A 16,624-nucleotide genomic window follows, 5' to 3' on the forward strand; every position below is an offset into this window, starting at 1 on the left:
CAATCCAGATAATTGTTGCAAGATGTACTATTTTTAAGACTTGAATATCTCTTTTTTTTTTTAGATCTCGATGTCGAGAGGATCAACTTGATGTTTTTCCAACATCAAAAACTAACTTTTTTCAAAGGATTTTAGAGGTGCACATTAATTCTACATTTTAAAGTGTTGAGATAAACTCTTTCCTTATAATTATTATATATAATTATTAGAATATATATTGATTATTATATCTATTAACTATTAGATTAATATTTTGGTGGATCACATATCTCCATGTTTTGGCCTCAAAAGATCGATACAGATATCCACATGAAGACTGAAATCCTATCTCCGGACTGCAACCAAAATGCAGAAATGCCTTGTATGAGTGCTATCCATGGAAATGAGTCTCCTGGAAACCCATTTACCGGAACCAAACAAGCCCTTATGGAATTCATGTCCCTAAGTGTCTCCTCATGAGCTAAAGTATTTACAGAGCCAGACAACGTTTCTATTTGAAAGCAACAACTGATTAGTTTGCCATATTATATTTAATCCTTTCAAAATGGTCAGGTTCTCTTTGTTTTTTTCCTTTTTCTTTTTTTTTTTGGTGTATGATCCTTCAAGGAGATGGATTTTAGAAAATTAGGGAGGGGCCATGTAGTAAAGTCCCACGTGTTAATATTTTATGAAATCTTTTACACAAGCATGCATGTGTATGCTGAATTGATGAATGCTGAAGTACCTCTATTTTCTCAAGATCTAGTTTGCTAAAGATGATTGAATCCCACAAGTTATTATGTAGATTTGTAGTTTTGGTCTATGATGCTAGTTGCCACGAAGTTCATCTGCTGTTTTTCCTTTCCAGGAGACTCGAGGATGGGGACATTGTAAATGTTGATGTAACAGTCTACTATAACGGTGTTCATGGTATCTAACAATAATTTCCTTTAATCCTAGTATATATACTAGTGGCATTTGTTCACTTTTGTAGGTGATAAGAATGTGTTGGCTGAATCATACTGAGCAAAACTTGTTTATAATAATAATATTCGTCCAATCTGTAGGTGATCTCAACGAGACATATATTGTTGGGAAAACAGATGAAGCTTCTCAACAACTGATTCAATGTACATACGAGTGCTTGGAGAAAGCAATATCTATAGGTATATGGTGGAAATGTATTCCCCCAGCTTGTCTAATGAGATGTTGCATTTATTCCCAGTTACCACATCCTAAAGTTGTGCTTTAACCTGTCTCATTTTCAAGAAAAAGGACTGGGAACCATTGGTTTGTTTCTTCCTTTTGTCCTCATCATACAAGTTGGTTTTATAAAAGGAGCAGCATAACAAGGAAAATGTTTATCAAATGTCTCCTCCTCTCTCCCATACAAAAGTTTCATGTTGCAAATCAAGAACCTCTTACACTCTGAATGGGCTGTACAATATTTTCTTGGTTACAAATCACAAACATTACTATACATACTGGAACTTCCCTTCTCCAAATCCTGCTGCCATAAAATAAACGGGAATGAAGAATGTGTAGTTCAGTACTTATTTTATTTGGTGGATAGATATGCATCAAACTTTAGCTTCCCTTATTTGGCTGGTAAGTCGTATCTGTTGTTGGATTTCGAAAGTGATGATAGTGTATAAGTACTACGTGTAATTTTCTGTTTATTTGGCTGCTGTTCTTTTCAATGCAGTTAAACCAGGAGTACGATTTCGTGAAATTGGGGAAGTTATCAATCGGCATGCATTGATGTCAGGGTTCTCAGTGGTAATGATGATATTGTTACTTCTCGACTCTAGAAAGCGTCTTGTTTGTGGAAATCTTATGCATATTGAATCTTTTGTTTTTCTTCTTTTCTATATTTGATCCTCATGATATTGCCCCGTTATTTGGGAAATCAGGTGAAATCTTACTGTGGTCATGGCATTGGGGAGCTTTTTCATTGTGCTCCGAACATTCCCCACTACGGAAGTATCCATCAGTTGATGTCCTTAACAAAATGCATTCATATTTATTTATTTTTCTATGTTTTAATATTTGATCATTTGAACAGAAACCCTTTAATACATCATCATTGCCTAAAGGAACTGCCAATAAAGTAATTATAACAGAAGCGCAGCATCATATGACTAATGTAGTGTAATGCATTTGAGCTTTTACCTCTTCTCAATCTATCTACCTACAAATGTTTGCCATTGTGTCCTTCACATGAAGCAGAGAATAAAGCAGTTGGGGTGATGAAAGCAGGGCAAATCTTTACAATTGAGCCAATGATAAATGCAGGTCATTCTTCAAGATTCTATACTTTCTGTGCATTTTGGTTTAAAAAGAAAAAGAAAAATGGAAAGCTTTCTTACCCTTTGTGTAATGAGAAATAATTTTCTGTTGTAGGAGTTTGGCGTGATCGAATGTGGCCAGATGGATGGACTGCTGTTACTGCAGATGGCAAGCGAAGTGCCCAATTTGAACACACCCTCCTAGTGAGTAGTCATATCATTTACATATCCTGCCTTTGGTTTGAAAGATAACTTAGTACAATGGATAGGCTTCATCAGTTTCATTTATAATGCTTTTTAACAATGTTTAATTGGAAGGCTTTCTGCGTTCTCCTTGACATTCCGTATGAATAAACAACAATTATTTGAATATTGAAAATGATCCGATAATAGTATGATTGTAGATAAAGTATTGGGAAATTATCAAAACTATACTTTCTTTTTTAGATTATTAGAAATAAACCCCAAAATTTTTAAAACCTCATCCATACTTCTTTTATCTACTGTTTGCGTTTTTTGACAAAAATACCCTTCACGGTAGTCTTAAATACGTGAAGGCATCACTGTCAACTAAAAACATGATGGACTTTCAAACACCATAATGATTATTGGGTTACTAGAGATTATAGAGCAGCACAGCCGTGATGCCTCCCTTGACCATCACAGTATTTTAACACTGTGATGATTATGAGCGTTCTGGAACTTTAAAAGCATCACAATTTGTAGAATGCCGTGATGCTTTCTTTGTACGTTAAGACATTTGAAACACCGTGATGCCTCATTTGACCATCACGGTATTTTAAACGCCATGATGGTTACGAATGTACTGGAACTTTAAAATCAACACGGTCTGTGGAGTGTTGTGATGCTTTCTTTGTACATCACGGCCTTTGAAACACCGTGATCTCCCTTGACCATCATGACGTTTTAAACACTGTGATGGTTATTTGGGTATTGGAACTTTAAGAGCATTATAGGCTTTTCGCCACGACCATCACGGTTCTAGGTCGACCGTGATGCCTTCATGGATCCAAGACTACCGTGAAGAGTATTTTCATTAAAAAAATGCAAACAGTGGAGAAAAGGGGTATGGATGAGGTTTTGAAAATTTTGGGGTTTATTTCTAATAATTTAAAAAAGGTATATTTTTTTATAATTTCCCAAAAGTATACAAAGTAATTGCAGCGACGCTGGTCAATTCTTCATTATTTATACATGTAACTGTTAATAGCTTTATTTAGCATAGTTAGTAAGACTGTTTAGAGCCAGTGTATTTTCAAAAAGATTATTTTTCTAAGAAACATCTTTTTAAAAGGTGTGATTTTCAAAATAAATTAAAGGAAAAAATTTATATAGGGTTGCAACATCAAAATGTAGAATTAAAGGTGCGTCTCAAAAATCCATCATAGAAGGTTGTTTGGATGTTGTAAAACCTCTAAAGATCATCTCGACATCGAGATGTATGAATATGAAAAGAAAAAAAAGATTTTGAGTCCACGAAATAGCGTGTCTTGCAACACATTATCCGGACCGTCCATTTTCATATGTTCATAGGCTTACTTGATTTGAACTATTTTTAGAGTTTAAAATATTATAATTAGAGATGAAAATAGATTCTCAAGCCATCCTAAGAATTTTTTATATTAAATTATATTTATGATAAAATTTAGAGGTGCATGGCGCCTTAATCGGATTGCTTAAGGTTGGAACCTCATGCAAACCACACCCTAATTTTAAAGATGCTTCATTTTTCAAAGAAAATCAAACGTAGTTGTATCATACCATTATTTAAAAGAACTTCTGAAAAACCTTCTTAGAAGTTCTTTTGTTTTACTTGTATCTTTTTCTCTTTGCTCTTGCATTTGATTTTCCAAGTCTCTATGATAGAACTTGGTATTCATATGTAGCTTCAACCAAATTTAGTTTGTGGGATGAGTTTTACTTGGGCAAACGTTAAAAGGTCTTATATTGATCTTATATTTGATTACTTAAACCAGAAAGGAAAATTTTATGTGATTTACTTATAATATTATCCTCCCCCAACAAAATCACCCAAATAACACTTTATAAAATTTTCCCCTTTCTAACTCTTTTTTGAACTTCACTCCTGGTGAGAGATGTCGGATTTCATTTATGTACAGGTATCTATGAAAGAACAAATGAATGAAGATTATGTACATCAAATAATTGATATGAGAATAGCATGTTTGTTTCGTGTGAAAATATTTGTCGAGAAATATTTTCAAATGAAAGAATTCCATCATGTGGTTAGATGTAGAAATATTTTCACGCCAATTGGTCTCAATGCATCTTTTCACACCAATTGGTAGTGAATTTATATGAAAATATTTTTGCATCCAACCACACGAAGGAATTTTTTCTCGTGAAAATATTTTTTGGAAAATATTTTCATGCGAACCAAACATGCCCAATTGATTTACTCTTGAGGGAGATTTATAAACAAACACTATTTGAAAAAACAAAGTACATTATGAGTACATAAAAAATAAATTCATCTCTTAACAATGTTGCAGGTAACCGAATCTGGTGTGGAGGTTCTAACAGCACGTTTGCCTTCTTCACCAAATATGTTCCCTTTGTTATAAACAATTTTAACTCTTGTTTTGCAAATTGTCCTTTGTAGCACATAATTGAAACTCATGATCCACTCCCATGCAACATTCAAACAATGCATCAATCTGATGATACTTTCAACAAAGTCCCTTTTTTATCCAGAAAGATATTTTTTTGCGCAATTTTGATCGTGATTACTAAATATCTGTATCAATGAGTATTGAACAATCGTAGTCTTGAGGTTCCAATAACCAGGTATCTTGGAGTTTCAACGCATTTGGCTGTTCACTTATATAGTGGCACTCTGTTGTCTCTGCCCATTCCTTTTATCGATGGATGTCATGATTGTACCCAATTTGCAATGGAAAAAGTTTATATTGAGCCGAATCTCAAAGCAATCAAATTTGAACCTACCAAATAAATTTCACTAGAAGATGTTGTTTTGTTGCCCAAATATCCTCAAATTGATAATCTCGGCATGGACATCAGAAAAAGAAAAAAAACAAAAGGATTTCAAGTTTCGAAAATAAGGCATTTTGTAATGCATTTTTGGACCTTCAATTTTAGAGATTTCCAAGTTTTAATAGATTTGTCGATCTACATAATTTTTTAAGCTTTAAACTTTTTAAATAAATATAAAAATATAATTTAAGGTTATCATAAAGATTTCCGGTATTGAAACCACATTTCTCGACACCATTTGAAGGCAGGTTCTATATACAAACCGCACCCATTGGCCTTAAAATACTATGGAGATTCATTGTGGCTAAATAGCGGGTCGGCTCGTGAAGCGGCAAAATGGTCTTTAGTTTCTCCGTCTCTCAGCGTTAATGCGGATCAATTCCTTTACAAACCATGCAAAATTACCAGAGGTTATTACTTAATATCTATTTACAAGTAATGAAGAGTTTGAAGCACCCTATCCAACACATATGCCTCTTTCATTTGCTTGTCTAAAAACATGATTGCAATTACACGATTCCTCCGTCTCCTTGAGATTGGTAATCACATACCAAGGTATTTGTTGTTCATCTCTACGCGATTTGGAAAGCATTTAGGAAAGGAAAATTGTTCAATAGGGCTGCAACCTTATCAAAACTTGTAAAGCTTCACTTGATAACTCATCGAAAAAATTTGAATTTCAAGCTCTAAAATTAGTATATATTTTCAAGTTCTTAAAATAGTATACATTGTAATTGTCTATTTTGCCCTAAAAATAACCGTATTATTTTTTGAGTTTTGAATTTTGTTGTCATTATTGAAAATTGATTTTAGAGCCATCATAGATATTTTTCTTGCCAAAAGTACTTTCTAGGCGAGGTTTTGAGGTGAGGCTTTGTTTTGTTTTCATAAAGCCTAGCCTTATAGAAACCTCATCTTTTAGATAAGGAAAATTGTTTCATGTGGGCTGAACTGCATTTCTACATATGCGGACCAAGAAGTGTAAACCAATGTGTTATTTCTAAAAATAATGGAAACTAACTGTTCAAATGTTTTCTTACTAGAATTATTATTTCTAGTTTTAAAACTTATTTATTTTTTTGATTTTCATGATCTCCATGTTAGAGATTACGTGCCCTTGAAAATTAAATCTTAAATTAGATCTATTAAGAGGCCTGCATTTCTACATAGAAACCGGGTCCTTTAGATAATCTCCTTCTACAATCATTTCTAAGATCTTCAGTCCTTGCGATATTGCCTTCTTTTGGGCTGTTATTGGCTCTATCTTTCCCACCTGGGCATCAGCCCTATGTGTCTGGCCAATCGCTCAGCATTACCCGATTTTAGGGTGTACAAAATAATTTGTTGGACTTCAAGAAATACCTCACCTCTCTAACCTCTTGGGAACATATTCTTTTAAATTTTAAGATAAAAGGGCAATCTCTCTCTGGCTTCAGCCCATTCCGATGGACACTAGAGAGACAAGTAGGCGAAAGTTTTTTTTTTTTTTTCTTAACAATGTTACTTAATTTTATTATTCAAAAGGGAGAATACAAAATGTCAAGGAGGAAGAACATCAGAAACTAAAATGGATTGAAGAGTCGCACCCTTCTTTCCAATGCTATCCTCAATTGAATTTGCCTCCCTATATACATGTTGAAGAAAAGACTTGTACGAGGCTTTTGACAATTGAATTTGCCTCCCTATACACATGTTCAAAAGAAACTTGCAAAGTAGAGCACATATCCATAATTAGGCAAAAGTTATTGACCTCGTTTCTTTTGCAATCCAGGTTACTTCGCCAGTTGGGAGATGAGTCTAAAAAGATTCTTAAGATTTTGAGCCTGTTTAGATGAAAATTAATCTTGTTATATGGATATTATCCTATATCAAATCAATATATTCTGCATAATATTATATAGTTGTTGGTACATACTTTGTATTACATGTACTCTTACTTAATTATTTAACATTCTTGGTACAGTTATTTTTAACTGTTTCGTCTATAAGTATGTGATTTTCAATAAAGTACTTCGAATAGAGTAAAAACAACTTTAAAAAACGACAAACACATATAAAATTGTTTTATCTCACATAATTTTACATACTACAAAACAAATGATAATTTACTATCAAGATTAATTTTAGTGGATAGTGAATTATCAGTGATAATGAGTACATCCAAACAAATCCTTTCAGAATATTGTACCGCAAGTTTATAGATCTATCATATTGGCACTAGTTTTGGAAGCTCAAATTTCATAAACATGGACCAAAATGAGTTAATATGGAGCTTTTCATGTTGGAACTGCTATTTCCCATAAGGTTTTGACATGTGGCTTTACTCTTTTGATATGAAAAATTGTTTCATGCGGGCTCAATCGCATTTCTACATATGCGGTCTAGAAAGTGTAAAGCATCCATCTTAAAGATGGAGGCAAGTAGGTGTTCCATCTAAAAACAATAGAAACTAACGGTCCTAATGTTTTTTTACTAGAATTGTTATTTTTAGTTTTTGATTTTTAATTTTTTTTTATTATATGTTCATGATCTCCATGTTAGAGATTACATGTCCTTAAAAATGAAGTCCTAAAATCCATCTCAAATGTAGATTTATTAAGAGGCCAGCATTTCTATATATGCAGGCTTGGCCGCATAGAAACCGGGTCCCTTTCATATAGGGGGGGGTTTGTATAGAGCCGAGGCTCTAAACAATCAAATTAGAGCCCACCTTCAAATAATGTCCATAAATGTGGTTTCAATACCGGAAATCTTTGACTAGCCTTAAATTATATTTTTCTCTTTAATTATAAAATTTAAAGCTTAAAAAATAGTGCAAATTGAGTAGATCTATAAAAACTTGAATAAATTAAAAATCGACTATCCAAAAATGGTTTACAAGATGCACTATTTCCGAAACTTGAAATCTATTTTTTTCTCAAATCCATACATCTTGATGTTGAGATGATCAATTTGAGGATATTTGAGCATCAAAACAACCTTTTCTAGTGAAATTTTGGAAGTAGGCTCTGTTAGTACCTAGGCTCTATATAAACTTTTTCCTTTGATATAAAGCCTATGCCTCATGCTAATTGCAACCCACAAAAAGTGATCCTATGGTTTTGTCATCAGAAGCAAATGTACTACATGTTCCTGCTGGACCATAAAATGTTATTCTTCAAAATTGAAAAATCGTTCGGGACGCGTAGAAATTCCACAACCGTGTGAGAAGGTCTTTGCTTTGATTTGTAATGCGCCGCGCGCCTTTGACAATGTAAAATGGCTTCCCATTGTTTTAGTCAATAGGACGATGATGTTTCTTTTAGTCAAATGGGCTTTTAATTTTGTCCCCCGCTAATTCGCCAATTTCTTGAGGAAAAGTATATGCATATCCTAAATACATAAATCATAAATTGGTTGAAGAAGTGTACATAATGTGTACCACCTGTGTGTGGAAAAGTACACACCATCGTTGACGACGCAATTGGATACTTGCTGATAGTCATAGCCGTCAGCTATAAGTTGAGATGAAGTTCAATCGGATAGTTGAAAATCAATGGTGTGTGTTTTCCCATATTAATTTCCTTAGTTGTCCAAATCTTGAAATTTTTTTCATTTTTGGATGATGGAAATCAACCTAATGCTGCCAAAGTCTTGCTTCGAGTCGCAAAGTTTATGAAAAAATTTATGTGTGATCAATAGCACATTCAGAGCGGTCTGATTTTATATATGACAACTAAACTTTTATAAACTTTTTCCTTATATTAAAGTGCAATTCTCAAAAGTGTTGACTCCAGCCCTTAAGTCAACCATAGCAACTAAAACTTGATTTATATAATAAACTCGTTTTAGTGTTCACATTTAATTGTAAAACTCCAAAGTTTAAACAAACACCTTTCAAAGTTTAAACTTTAAACAAATATAATGACTACTCCTTTCTTAAAGGGTTAGCAACCCAAAATAACAAAAGTTTAAAGAAAAGGAACTAGAAACATGGAGCCGACCTCAAAAATAAAAGAAGCACCGATTCGTTCAACTGTACAGTGAAATTTAATCGTTGAAAAAGAAAACTAAAATCAATAAAAAATAGATTAGGCAATAAAAATGATATCAAAATAAAATAAAATAATAATTGGATGGATGGATCGTGAATAAGATTTGTAATTTCAAAAAGCAAACTCGGAATTTCACAACGTTTAAGACCGTTCCAACTTAAGAATATTACTAGTGTTCATATTCATGATTATGACCAAGGCAATTTCTGTCTCGAAGAAAAAGTGAGTGATGCCATGGTTGAAGTTGACTTGGTGGAGCCATGTTTATTGCTCTACTAGAATTAATCAAAGTAAGGTCAGAGAAGTAAGGCCGGAGTTAATTTTTATTGTATTTTGGAAGATGACATGATATTACTTGTTGAGTTACGTAGCGGGAAATTATGCACATTCTCAGTTGACCAGCCCGGTTCCATTTTTTTACTCTGCTCTCCAATTGTAATGTCTCTCTGTGGAGGAGCCTTTGCCTCTCTTTTTAGCGGAAACCACCTTTCCACCCTATTGAAAAACTAAAGAAATTGACGTGAAAAGATCTGAAATAGCAAGTGGGTATACAATACAATTGCCCCTATGAAATAAAAAAGAGATTAATGAAGAGTGATTTACGTACGGATTTGAGTTTATTTAAAATACTAAATTGTTATTTTTCTAAAATTGTCCCGTTTGAGGATGGTATCTTTGGACCGTATTTTAATTTATTTTTTTTATTTTTTTTTGTTAGTAAAGCACTGTCTAAGCGGTCCGATGTTAGAATACTCGAACCGCTCTTTGAACTTAACAGGCCTCAGTTTCTGAGTAGTATGAGGTCCCCATCCTCGGACTGCTCTTTCTTTCTTATTTTTTGATAAAAACGGCGATCTGATGTCCCCATCCTCAAACTGTGCTTTATTTCTTACTTTTTGAGCAAAATAGCAAACCTCGGAACACTCTCTAGACTAAGTAGAACTTAGTTAGAGGCCTTACCCATCTTCGAACTGCACTTTATTTCTTATTTTCAAGAAAAATAGCGGTTTGAGGATGGGACCTCATACCTCTCCACATAGTGGTATGACGATTCTAACCTCGGATCACCTGGGTACTGCCCCTGAAGCTTCGGGCGCTGCCCTACTAACGAAAAAACAATAAAAAATTAAAAATTAAAATACAATCCAAAGACATCTGAGAGACAATTTCAAAAAAAAAAAAAAAAACATTAGTTGACTGACCTTAATTATAATTTCCAACCGGGATCATTTCATATTTTAATCAATTATTTTGGATCTGTATATAATTTACTCATCAATAGATGAATGACAAGATATAAGAACTCTGAAGCTGACCTCTTAAGAGAGAGACCCGTGGTGAGGTCTAGAAAGAGAGTATAATGAAGTGGGGGAAGCTTAGATAAGAGAATACACACGTATCTCACCTCCGGCAAATTTCCTACAAATTAATAAAACAGGTGCATAATGAAAATTGCATCTTTGATACTTCAATTATTAGAAAGCATGGATCCTACCATGCAAATTAGATAGAAAGGTGTGGTTAGCACCCCCAATTGTCAGGACGTGAAAAAACCATAGGACATGCACAACAGGTGCATGGAATGCTTAGCAAAAAAGAGTACGCATGTATCGGGTTGTACTATTTTTTAACGTTAAAAAATAGTATAAGAAATAAGCATGAAATACATACCACATGAACACAGAGATTTACGTGATGCACCCTAGAAATACTACACCCACAGGCATGACAAACTAAAATATATTATATCGAAAGTTAAATTAAAGATTCCCCTTGACAAAACTTAGACGAGCAAACCTTTTTAGAACCACTCTCCCGACGGACACCACATGTCGTTATTCTTCTATTTACTTCTAGTAACCATTACCGACAACACCAGATACAAAAACACAAAAACAACAAAAAACTAACTTTCTCTTTAACTAAAATTAGAAGCCAACTAAAATCTCTATGGGAATCGCTTCTCTACGAGAAACCAATATTTCAATCTTCAAGAGTCTACGTGAGTCACCATCGCAATGTTTCGCTCTATAGGAAGTTCTCTTCTCTCTAAGGGGAAGTCACATTTTCGATGTGGTGACCCAAATGGGTCATACACAGTGTTTAAAAAAACGCCGAGTCGAACCGGACTCGCCCGGTTCGACTCGAGAATCGCTATGGGGGGATCGAATCGGTTAAAAAAACGGAATCAAGAATCGGACGATTCTGCACAGTGACTCGCCGATTCACTGTACGGAATCAGCGAGTCCGTGAAGAACAGAGGTTGCACAGTGTTCTTCACGGGATTCTTCGAAATTTGTTATTTTTTTACCATTTTTCTTGTTTTTTTTGGCATGTGATTTAATTTGCAGGCTGTAAACAGCTTTATTCAGCTTTTACATGGATTAAATGGTTGAAAAATTTGGTGTTTTTGGATCACGAAACTTGCATTTTTAGGGTTTTCGCCTTTCCTTGTGTTTCATGGCAAATAGGACATGAATCTTTCAAAATTTGTAGGCATTTTGATCGTAAAGTTGTGCATCAAAACCTTTTGTTACTAATTTGTGATAATCGTTGAGAAAAACAGAGTTTTTTGGAGATTGAAGGCTTCGGTTCACAAAATCAGGTAAGAAGTTTGGGTTTTTTTTTTTTCCACCATATGATTTTTTTCACGACATATTTTGAAGATAATGAGTTCAATTTGTAGGGTTTTTAATCTTTATTGTGTCTATTATGATTTAAAATTTTCAATTTTATGTAATTTGGTCAATTACAGCATGAAATTTGAGATGAACACAGAGATGTCTGCGGAACCAAAATTCCGCTGTTTTTTTTTTTTTTTTCCTCCTTTTGATATTTGTTTCATGATATATTAGAAATAATGTGTTAAAAATTTAGGGTTTTGATTCCTTATATTGTTGTTTATCAGAAAATGTACTCAATTGGATGTAATTTATTCACTTAGAGGTGGATTTTTGAGTTAAAATGGCTGATGTAAAATGGCTCTGTGAAGAACATAATTTTTTATTTTTATTTTTATTTTTATTTATTTATTTATTTTTTGTAATCCATGATCGAATGTTTTGTAATACTTGATCGATTTTTTTGTAATCCATGATCGAATTGGTTTTTTTTTTTTTTTTTTGTAATCCATGATCGATTTTTTTTTTTTTTTGTAACCCTTGATAGATTTTTTTGTAATCCATGATCAAATTTTTTTTAATCCATGATCGAAATGTTTGTTTTTTTTTCTTGTAATCCATGATCGAATTTTTTGTTTTATTTATTTTTTTTGTAACCCATGATAGAATTTTTTGTAATCCATGATTGAATGTTTTGTAATCCATGATTGAAATGTTTGTTTTTTTTTTTGTAATCCATGATCGAAATGTTTGTTTGTTTTTTTGTAATCCATGATCGAATTTTTTGTTTTTTGTTTTTTTTGTAACCCATGATAGAGTTTTTTGTAATCCATGATTGAATTTTTCGTAATCCATGATCGAATTGTTTTTTTCTTTTTTTGTAATCCACGATCGAATTTTTTGCTTTTTTTGTTTTTTTTTTTGTTGTAATCCATGATCGAATTTTATGTAATCCATGATCGAATTTTATGTAATCCATGATCGAATTTTTTGTAATCCATGATAGAATTTTCTGTAATCCATGATCGAATTTTTTGTAATCCATGATCGAAATGTATGTTTTTTTTTCTTGTAATCCATGATCGAATTTTTTGTTTTATTTATTTTTTTTGTAACCCATGATAGAATTTTTTGTAATCCATGATTGAATGTTTTGTAATCCATGATTGAAATGTTTGTTTTTTTTTTTGTAATCCATGATCGAAATGTTTGTTTGTTTTTTTGTAATCCATGATCGAATTTTTTGTTTTTTGTTTTTTTTGTAACCCATGATAGAGTTTTTTGTAATCCATGATTGAATTTTTCGTAATCCATGATCGAATTGTTTTTTTCTTTTTTTGTAATCCACGATCGAATTTTTTGCTTTTTTTGTTTTTTTTTTTGTTGTAATCCATGATCGAATTTTATGTAATCCATGATCGAATTTTATGTAATCCATGATCGAATTTTATGTAATCCATGATCGAATTTTTTGTAATCCATGATAGAATTTTCTGTAATCCATGATCGAATTTTTTGTAATCCATGATCGAAATGTATGTTTTTTTTTCTTGTAATCCATGATCGAAATGTTTGTTTTTTTTTTCTTGTAATCCATGATCGAATTTTTTTTTTTTTTTTTGTAACCCATGATTGAATTTTTTGTAATCCATGATCGAATTGTTTTTTTCTTTTTTTGTAATCCACGATCGAATTTTTTGTTTTTTTATGTTTTTTTTTTTTTGTATTCCATGATTGAATTTTATGTAATCCATGATCGAATTTTATGTAATCCATGATCGAATTTTTTGTAATCCATAATCGAATTTTTTGTAATCCATTATCGAATTTTTTGTAATCCATGATTGAATTTTTTGAAAATTTGTGATTTTCTTTTTTTAATCCATGATCGATTTTTTTTTTGTAATCCATGATTGAATTTTTTGAAAATTTGTGATTTTTTTTTTTAATCCATGATCGAACTTTTTGAAAATTTGTTAATTTTTTTTTGTAATCCATGATCGAATTTTTTGAAAATTTTCTGTACTTTTTTTTTATTATTTCTTTTTATCCATGATCGAATTTTTTGAAAAATGATGATTTTCCGAAAAGATGTGAAAATCGTGATAAGGTTTTGATTATCATGATGTATTAAACCCAATTTTTAATTTTTATTGTTTGAGTTTGCTGTATTTTTTTTTTTTCCATGATCGAATTTTTTGAAAATGATGATTTTCCGAAAAGATGTGAAAATCGTGACAAGGTTTTAATTATCATGAGGTATTAAACCATATTTTAAATTTTTATTGTTAAAGTTTTTGTTGAAAAAATTGTATGTTGATAGATTATTTATGCAAAAAAATGCATGTTGTTATATTTTTAATGCAAAACTGTATTTTTTTTATCTATTGTTCATGGATTTTTAGTTGGAATGACTGATGTTAGCTGGATCTGTGAAGAGGGTAGCAATCAAGGTGCTCTCCCAGACATGTTCTGCTACTGGCTGTGAGCGCAACTAGAGTACGTTCCAATGGTTGCACACTATTAGGAGAAATCGACTCGCTTCTGAGAAGCTTCATAAACTAGTCTACGTTCATTATAATTTAAACCTCAGGGAGCGACAAATAAGAAGAAAGCTTGAACACTATGGGCCGATAGACTTAGACACAATATTTGTCACAAACACAGCAGATCAATGGATAGTAGAAGAGGAGCCAGTGTTGCACAAGAGAGCGTTCCTTGAGGCTATCGGTGATGCAAATCTTGAAGAAAGTGATGAGCAGCATGAAAGAGGAAGCAGCCAGCCAACGTATCCACAATTCGTCGGAGATGTCGGTTATATTGCACCTAATGAGGGAGAGTGAGAAGGGGGTCTAAGAGAAAATGAGGGAGATGATGTTTCTGAGGCCACCCAATCCCAGCTATATTATTCACATATCGAGTGCCAACAGTAACGGTGTAGGGATGAACACGGCAGTGCAAGTGAGCATAAAGGATGGACAAGCTTCGGGGATTTTGGATTGGGAACACAACAAAACACTAACACTCAGGGATTTGGGAATAGTCAGACGCCTGCTAATATCGATGATTCGTTTTTAGATCGAATCAATGAATTGTCTAACTAATTCAATCAATGGCACCAGCGTGACCAAGAAGAACAACAACGTCGTCTATCATTTTATTTTTAGATCGTATGTTACTAATTTTATGCTTTATTGTAGTCCATGTATGTTGATATACTTATTCCATGATAATTCTATGTTTATCCTTTTGTGTGATGTAAATTAAATGCAGAATGGCGGTTCATGCAGGGAAAGAACATATCAATATTCGCATATTCATTCAAAAACAAGAAAATTCTTAATGGAGTACCCTCATTTCTTATTGAATTCCTAAAAAACAATATTTATAATGAATTTTAATAATTTTTTCGGATTTTTTTGAAATTTTATTGTGACCGATTCACCCGATTTCCGATCCGTACCGCCAATTCGCCAATCCGTATCGCCAATTTGCCGATCCGGATCGGTTTTTAGGGTGCCCGATCCGGATCACCAATCCGTTTTTTAAACCATTGGCCCAAACAAATTCTTCGAGCTAGGTGCTCGTGTTACTAAAAGGATACAATGGTTATGAAATTTTTCAACCACAACATACTTTGGAAGGCATAAAAATTTCACCCCGTGCATGATGGGAAAATTGTATGGTATGAAATTTGATCCACAGCCTACATTGGAAGGCACAAAATTTTATTACTCCGTGAATTATAGGAAAATTGTCTTATTATATAAATAAAATTATGCTAATATCCCTTAATTTGAGGTTACGGAAGATTTTGCCAAAAAATTTTGTATTTTATGCATGATCTTTTATTTTTTTTTCTTTTAATATCTGAAGTCAAGCTGTCATATAAGGTCAAATGTAACTTATGATATTTAAAATCATTTGACTTTGGATTTTGAAGCGTCAAAAGTTAAATTCGATTTTGAAGTGTCAAAAGTTAAATTCTTATATACAAAATCAAATATGACTTCAGATCTTGAATATCCAATAATTTTAAAGCCTTTTGTACAACCTTAAAGCATTATTTTCCATATGGTGAAGCGGATTTCAAGCCAAGAGCTTACGGCCCAAGAACCTAAAGTCCTATGCTCATATGAAAAGATTCGATCTTTTAGCATGATTTTTTGGCCCAACGTATTGTATACCTTCAAACTAAACATAGACCAAAGCCCAGACCAAGCTTGCCTAACGGTGTTGGCATTTTTAGTTTTAAAAAATACAAGTTAGCATTACAAATAGTATTAAATATGGTTTTTCAAAATTCTTAATTAGTAAAGAGAGCGGACGAGTTTAATCCCATGTTGAAAGATAGAATGAAGTTTAAGTGGTGCTTATACGGAATGACTCCTATTTTATGTTCATGACATTTAGGTGTATGTGCGAAGCATGCGTCGGCATTCAAAGCGGCACAAATGCACGGGGTCGCTGCTTGCCCAATTTTTACGAGACGCTCCAATTTACATGAGACAAGACCTAAGATCGAACTCCCCATTCGAAGGGTCACTTTAAAAAGCCACCTCTTTCTTTAAATAGGGATTCGAATTGCCCATTCGATATACACTTTTGTTACTCCTCTCTCTCCTCCATTCAATATACACTTACTGGCCTTTTGATGCTCTCTGTG

At 33.0% G+C, this 16,624-nt stretch overlaps 1 protein-coding gene across 5 annotated transcripts in view; it reads left to right on the top strand.

The window, feature by feature from the left end:
* The window catches only part of LOC18426890 (methionine aminopeptidase 1A), a 34,017-nt gene extending 26,802 nt beyond the window's left edge, over nucleotides 1-7,215 (top strand). For 3 of the 5 annotated variants that reach the window (XR_016051635.1, XM_088861265.1, XM_088861267.1), the window contains 7 exons: nucleotides 848-909; nucleotides 1,047-1,145; nucleotides 1,685-1,758; nucleotides 1,893-1,962; nucleotides 2,209-2,274; nucleotides 2,383-2,471; nucleotides 4,802-5,006. Coding sequence is in view for 3 of the 5 variants with exons in the window: in XM_088861265.1 (XP_088717391.1) it covers nucleotides 848-909; nucleotides 1,047-1,145; nucleotides 1,685-1,758; nucleotides 1,893-1,962; nucleotides 2,209-2,274; nucleotides 2,383-2,471; nucleotides 4,802-4,873 (532 nt within the window). In the remaining 2 variants the exon portion in view is untranslated. Of the gene's footprint in view, nucleotides 1-847; nucleotides 910-1,046; nucleotides 1,146-1,684; nucleotides 1,759-1,892; nucleotides 1,963-2,208; nucleotides 2,275-2,382; nucleotides 2,472-4,801; nucleotides 5,007-7,074 lie in introns of those variants that run through there. The other 2 variants (XR_016051636.1, XM_088861266.1) reach the window with 1 other exon arrangement.
* Nucleotides 7,216-16,624: the final 9,409 nt, after the last annotated feature.

The sequence above is a fragment of the Amborella trichopoda genome, chromosome 3, assembly GCF_054954075.1.
Source record: "Amborella trichopoda isolate Santa Cruz 75 chromosome 3, AtrichopodaSantaCruz75HAP2 v2.0, whole genome shotgun sequence".
Classification (NCBI taxonomy): Eukaryota; Viridiplantae; Streptophyta; class Magnoliopsida; order Amborellales; family Amborellaceae; genus Amborella; species Amborella trichopoda.